This window comes from Leptonychotes weddellii, unplaced genomic scaffold (assembly GCF_054177405.1).
Source record: "Leptonychotes weddellii isolate Sample4059 unplaced genomic scaffold, ASM5417740v2 HiC_scaffold_8097, whole genome shotgun sequence".
NCBI lineage: Eukaryota > Metazoa > Chordata > Mammalia > Carnivora > Phocidae > Leptonychotes > Leptonychotes weddellii.
Window position 1 is genome coordinate 1,657 of NW_028051545.1, and position 7,313 is coordinate 8,969.

General features: G+C 52.0%; 1 protein-coding gene across 1 annotated transcript; it reads right to left on the minus strand.

Annotated features, from left to right (window-relative positions):
• Positions 1 to 462: 462 nt before the first annotated feature.
• PEX39 (peroxisomal biogenesis factor 39) lies at positions 463 to 1,434 on the minus strand. Its single transcript, XM_081811504.1, has one exon. It carries the CDS (start codon positions 1,135 to 1,137, stop codon positions 898 to 900), a length of 240 nt encoding a protein of 79 aa, XP_081667630.1. The 5' UTR covers positions 1,138 to 1,434; the 3' UTR covers positions 463 to 897.
• Between the last annotated feature and the right edge of the window lie 5,879 nt (positions 1,435 to 7,313).

Consider the following 7,313-nt stretch of genomic DNA (forward strand, 5'->3'; position numbering starts at 1 on the left):
TCAATTAAATAAATAAATAAAATCTTTAAAAAAAAAGAGAGAGACAAACTTAAAGTGGTTGTAGGAGCTTTTCCTCTGTTCTAAAACTTAAAGCCTGACCCAACTAGTTCCCAGAGATTTTGTTGTTGGCTTTTTTAATGCTTTGGGATTTTCCTGGTTTAATGTGACTCTGAAGTCATTCTGGGGCCCAGTGTAATCATCAGACTGTGTATGATTAGCTCTTGATCTGGAGAGTGGCTAAAATCAACACCACTTTGGACCCCAAATTCATTTCCACAACCACCAGAATAAGCTGAACTGGGGAGATAAACACTGACGTTCTCATACATTACTAACGAAATTATTCCCAGTGGGTTGGATACCGTTAGTGTGTCCTCAGTAGTATTTTGAAAACGAAAACACATTGAATCTCAGTAAAGGATGAGGTTTGTCAAATATCTATAAGGACTGAAACAGGATTAGAAAAGACATTTTTTTTAATGAGGACTATGGTCCAGAAATACGGATACAAGATAACCCTGACGACGCTCCCAGGAGGCTTAAGTCCAGCTGAGACCCGTCGGGGCAAATGCACAAAAGATGAATAACGGTGGCCAGTATCCGGGGTGCGAGTTGATGCAGGACACAGTCACGCCTTCCAGGTCTAAGAGGCAAAGGACCTCGAGCCTCAGGAACCCACTCCGTGCCATCAGGAAGGCGCAGTTCCTGCCTCCGCCGCGCGGGGCCCCTCCACGCGGTTCTTCCACCGGTACCCGAGGGTCGACGGCATCTAGGGCCCCGGTTCTAGGGCGGCGGCGCGGGGGCCTCTGCCGATCCCGCGGCTTCCCAGGGCTTGGGGCCCCTCCACGCGGTTCTTCCACCGGTACCCGAGGGTCGACGGCATCTAGGGCCCCGGTTCTAGGGTGGCGGCGCGGGGGCCTCTGCCGATCCCGCGGCCTCCCAGGGCTTGGGCCTCGGCGGGAGCCGGGACGCCGTGGGTTCGCCGTGGGTCGCCGCGATGTGGCGCCTCTCCACGCCCGGGAGCTCCCGGCCCTGCTGGACCAGCTGCAAGAGCTGCGCCAGGCTCACCGAGGCGGGGGCTGCGGGCGCGGGCGCGGGGTCCGGGCCCGAGCAGCTCCGACCGCCGGGCCGCTCCATGCCGGGCCGCTCAGCCTGACCCGCGTGCGGAGTAAACGCTTCCGGGTGGAGTGGGTGCAACCACCGTCGGAGGGAATGAAGGGGGGTTCGTAGAGCATACCAAGCCGGCCCAGAAAGGGGGGAGCACTTGAGAACCACGACCAGCTTCGCGCAGAAACGCTTCACACACACGGCAAACAGCCCGCACCAGAGTCTGTAACGTGCAATGCTTTAGAAGGAACTGGAAGGCTTGCGCAGAACAGGCCGTGCATGCGGACACGCTGATGCAGGCAAAAGGACCCCATTTGGCACACATGCATGGGCACCAAGTACAAAACTCTTTTCTTCTTGTTAAGATTTATTTATAAGAGAGAGTGAGCGAAAAGGAGAAAGAGCACGAGCAGGGGGAGGGACAGAAGGAGAGGGAGAAGCAGACTCCCCGCTGAGCAGGGAGCCCCAAGCGGGCCTCCAGGGACTCTGGGTCATGACCTGAGCCAAAGCCCAAGGCAGATGCTTAACCGACTGAGCCCCCCAGGCGCCCCTTCTTTTCTTTCTAAAGTAATCTTTTGGGGGGGCGCCTGGGGGGCTCAGTGGCTTAAGCGACGGCCTTTGACTCAGGTCATGATCCCGGGGTCCTGGGTCGGCTCTCTGCTCAGCGGGGGAGTCTGCTTCTCCCTCTGCCTCTGGCGCTCTCCCTGCTTGTGTTCTCTCTCTCTAAAAAATATAATCTTTTTTAAAAATTTTTTTTAAAAATGAAGTCATCTGGGGAGGGTGTAGGGGGGGATGGGTTAGCCCGGTGATGGGTATTAAGGAGGGCAGTATTGCATGGAGCACTGGGTGTTATACGAAAACAATGGATCATGGATTACCTAACATCAAAAACTAATGATGTAGGGGCGCCTGGGTGGCTCAGTCGCTAAGCGTCTGCCTTCGGCTCAGATCATGATCCCAGGGTCCTGGGATGGAGCCCCGCATCGGGCTCCCTGCTCAGCGGGAAGCCTGCTTCTCCCTCTCCCCCTCCCTCTCCCCCTGCTTGTGTTCCCTCTCTCGCTGTGTGTGTCTCTGTCGTAAATAAATAAAATCTTTAAAAAACAAAAACTGGAGAGTCATCTCTTAAAAAAAAAAACTAATGATGTAGTGTATGGTGAGTAACATAACAATAAAATTGAAAAAATAAATAAAGTCATCTCTTGGGGCTCGAACTCACCACCCCTGAGATCAAAAGTCACATGCTCCACCCACTGAGCCAGCCAGGCACCCTGGGTACATACCTATTTTCACACCGGGCAGAAGTTCACACCTACAGGGACACATGCAGCTGTGGAGAGATTGCCCGTGGCCTCAGGAGAACCGGGAATAAGCGGCAGCACTGCAGAGCCTCGCTGCTCCCTCCCCATCTCCTGCCAAGGAGACTCTCTATTCCTGGTGTTCGTGGAGGGGATGAGAAAAGAGGAAGGCAGGCCAGGGGTGCCACAGTCCTTCTGGCTGCTCGCAAAGTCAGTGCCCGTAATTGTCAGGTTTCTAAGTTTATGGGAAGTTCGCCTCATCTGGCAAACACTGCCTTCACCATGTAATCGAAGTCTAATTACTGTTAACAGAACGAGCTGGCCACCTGTGTCTCCCGAGGTGCGGCCGAGAAGGGCTCTTTGGAGGGAGGAACACTACAGCCTTCAGTATTCCTGCCCAGAAGGTGCACTCTGAATCTAGTCCTGTGGAAATGAACAGACCAAGCAAAGTGAGAGACATTCTGCAAATGACTGGCCTGGACGCTTTATAAATGCCAGTGTCATAAATGTCTTGGGATGCCCACAAAGACGGTTATGGTAATTCTGATCAGATGGGTGACTATGTGGACTCTCTTCTGTGGCCCCTCCAGGTCCTCTCTCCACCCTTATCCACCCAGCTTCCTGCACCCTGGCATCCACAGACGTCGCAATGGGCTCCCTTAACCTCTGGCTTTGGGGTCTGGCTAGTGGGGACCCCAGCAGAAGAAAGAAGGAGAAGGAGGTCAGTGTATTTATTCCTCAGTTTCCCTCCCTCCACACATTCCCACTGGCGGCAGTGTCCCTCCAGAAGCTCTCTGGCTTTGGGGCCCTGCCATTGCTCCCTCCCCTCACCCCTTCAGGCCTGTTACCAGTTTCAGGTACAGCATGCATGATCACTTGGGACATCCGGACATCCCTTCACCTGCCACACCTCTATAAATAGTCCCTTTATTAAATTCTCCTCAAATTTCCCAATATACACGTGTCCTCTGTTTCCTGTCCATACTCACCAATAACGGAATGGGCCCCCGGAACAGCCTCAGGCAGAATACTGAGATCAGACTGATCATAAACTCAGAGAGTGCAGGGGAAGCCTTTGCCGAGGGGGCAACGCAGCCAGGTAATCCACTGCGTGCAGAGGCATCGCCATTACCCAAATTCTCACTGGGGGTGGAAGGGGTGAAGTGGAGAATACTTCGTTGTTGCGGTAGGGAGATGGCAGGCGAAATGGCTGTGGTTCATATGGCTGAGGACTGGCACCAGGAAGTCATCGTAAGGGTTGCCAAGTGGCAATGCTAAGTGTTCAGCCCTTTAGGGTAGCCTAAGAGTATGCTAACACAAGGGCACTGATGGGGAAGGGGTGGGACTCTGAGATGGGACGGGGACGTTTGGGCAGACATGTAGTGCCTCTGTTTCCCTGGACATCGGCTTCAGGACTCTCTCCACCTCCAGTCTTCCCTGGCTCTTCTCAAATTAGATCCCAGAACAGCCTGGGCAGAGAAGTACGAGGCCCACGCTGAGAGCAGAAGGCCCAGACAGAAGGAATTACAGACCTTGCTGAACTGCCTTGGCAGGAGCCACAGCAGTGTGTGTGGGAATGGGTTCTCAGGGAAATAGACCCAGGAGGGTGGAATGTAAGGCTCCGTTTGGCCAAACTCAAGGCCATGGGTGCTCATCCAGGATTTGGGATTTAATGTGTTGGCTCGAGCACCTGGGAGAGGCATTGATAGTCTGTGAGGTTGGTTAATTAAAGCCTGGACTTAATGGTAGCCTACGGTTAGTAAACTTGACATGCCAGAATTTCTCTGGCATACTGTAGAGGAAGGAATCCAAAATCTCAGAAAGGTGGGAATGCTGGATTAGATTTATTATGTGCAACCTGATTAGCCATCCCTCACCACATATTTTAAGGGGGTCTAGAAAACCCTCCCTTCGCCAAAGCATTCAGAAATGCTTTGGTGAGGGGTGCCTGGCTGGTTCAGTCAGTAGAGCCTGCAACTCTTGTGCTCAGAGTCGAGAGTTTGAGCCCCACGTTGGGCATAGAGTGAAGAAGGAGAAGGAGAAGGGGAAGAAGGGGAAGAGGAAGAAGAAGAAGAAATGCATTGGTGAGAGCCACGCACATCCTTGACTTGCTCTGATGGCTGTCCTCTGTAGGCTGGAGATGCTGGAGGTAGTGCTGGATGAGTCAGTGGAACCAGAGTCTACAATCTCATTGGGAATAATGGTATCCTGGTAGTGTAAAGGCCAAGTGGCGATGCTTAACAGCCAAAGGCAAGGTAGCCATACCACCTCCCATAAAGACATGGGCAATAGTGGTCATCCATTGGACAGAAAGATAGTCCTGTGGACCCTGGTCAGCCTCGTTCCCTCGGCACTGTAGGCCTTGGTCAAGGGACCCATGGTAGCAGGGACAGAAGCTATGCTTTGGCTCAGTAACATAGCTTTCCCCTCTCTGAGGCTAATCGGGCTGTGGCCAGTGCTGAGCGCCCAACTTACTGACAGCCCAATGCTCGGGCCCTGATTGGGCACCATTCTCACCTGGTTGTGGACTGATCTGACTGGGCGCTCTTAGCGTGGAAGGGCTGTGCTTTATCCTCATGAGAACAGACACATGGTCCAGGTATGAATTCACCTTCTCTGCCTCCATGGCTTCTGTCAGCACCACCGTTCTGCCAGCATCAGGCGTTCTGATGGACAGAATACCTTACTCATTGCCATGGCATTCCACATAACATCACCTCCAACCAGGGCACGCATTTCATTGCCAAGGAAATGTATAAATGAGCTCACTCCCGAGGAATTCACTGGTCTTACCATGTGCCCTATGACACAAAAGGACCTGCTGAAGGCTCATCTAGGGCATACCTGAGATGCTACATCCTGCCGGATGCTGGCGCTATCCTGCCGGATGCAGTGTATTTTTGGGTTTTTTTGTTTTTTAAGATTTTATTTATTTATTTGACAGAGAGGGACAGCGAGAGAGGGAACACAAGCAGGGGGAGTGGGAGAGGGAGAAGCAGGCCTCCTGCCGAGCAGGGAGCCCGATGCGGGGCTCGATCCCAGGACCCTGGGATCATGACCCGAGCCGAAGGCAGGCGCCTAACGACTGAGCCACCCAGGCGCCCCTATTTTTGTTTTTTTTAAAGATTTTATTTATTTATTTAATTGACAGAGAGAGAGAGCGAGAGAGGGAACACAAGCAGGGGGAGTGGGAGAGGGAGAAGCAGGCCCCCCACCGAGCAGGGAGCTGGATGCGGGGCTCGATCCCAGGACCCCGGGATCATGACCTGAGCCGAAGGCAGTCGCCCAACCAACTGAGCCACCCACGCGACCCATGGATGCAGTGTATTCTTTACACCATACCCATGCACAATCATATAGAGCCAAGAGGTAAGTAGGGGTAGTTGGAGGCTCCTCCCTATTATACCTCAAGTCTACAACCTACTGGAAGAATTTTTTACTACCCATTCCAGTAATGGAATGGACTCAGGGAGCTTGGTGATCCTAGTACCCAAGGTAGAAACACTTCCACCATACAATAATCATAGTACTGATGAGTTGGAAGCTGAGATGGCCCCTGGCCATTTTGGTTTCTGCTGCTACTGATCCAATAGGCAGAGAAAGGCACCTCTGGAAAGTCTTGGTTGATTAGACCCAATTACTAGAGAAAATTAGGTTGCTCCTGCATCATAGAGATGGGGCTAGATCTGGAGCCCAGGGGATTCACTGAGGTGTCTTTTCTTAGGTTAACAGGAAACTTCAGCAACCCAACAAAGTCAAGACCACCTAACGACTCAGACCCTATAGGAATAAAAGTTTGAGCCACCCACCAGGTAAAGAATCTGGTGCTGACGAAGGATAAGGAGAATGTCTCATTGGGGGTGAAAGCAGGCAGGTGTGAGTTGAACTTAGGCCTTGTAACCCCCAGTTTTCCCCTGCTAACTTCGGTAAAGAACACTGGTGGTAGCCAACATTTTAGGTTTCAGTGGGAACGTGGTCAAATTGACATCCCCTCTCATTGATGCTGTAGCTGATGGGACACCATGTGTCCTCTGTGCTGGGGGCATGGATTTTTCATCTGGACAAAAGAGGTGGCTTCCCTGGGACCCTTTAGAACCACCCACCCACTGACACACACACACACACACACACACACACACACCAGCCCTGTGCTCTGGGAAGCTGAACTGCATCAAAGGACTCTTACACCCTCCACTTGGATTCAGCCAAGGGGGGCAACAGCTGGGGGTCAGAATATGGGAGGATGCCCAAGTCAGGGAATTTATTCTCCCACTTCCCTGGCTGCTGGATCCACACCGACTATGTCCATTGACTGAAGGTCACAGCTATTGCCAGGCACCCTGTCCACACAGTTCTCTGTGGCTCTGGGTTCCTGTAACTGCTCCCCCCACTTCAGACCTCAGGAGCTGACACCCCACTGTTGTCAGCTCTGGGGTGCTGTTGCAGCTCCAGCAGTTCCTTGCCACCCTCCCCACACCTTTATAAATAGTTCTTTTATTAAACTTTCTTCAAATTCCCCATCTGTGTTCCTGCTAGGTCCCTGGGATATCTACTATGTATTTTAGTTAAGATCAGTTTTGGCAGTGAGCATCAGAAAACCCAAAATAACAATAGTTTATTCAAGATAAATCTTTCTAAATTCTTTCTCATGTAAATTAAACTTGGTGTAAAGCAAGCCAAAGCTGGTGGTGGCTCCATGAACATTAGATCATTATATATATATATATATATATATATATCTTTTAATCCTCTTTAAATTAGCATCGTAGGGGCGCCTGGGTGGCTCAGTCGTTAAGCATCTGCCTTCAGCTCAGGTCATGATCCCAGGGTCCTGGGATCGAGCCCCGCATCAGGCTCCCTGCTCTGTGGGAAGCCTGTTTCTCCCTCTCCCACTCCCTCTGCTTGTGTTCC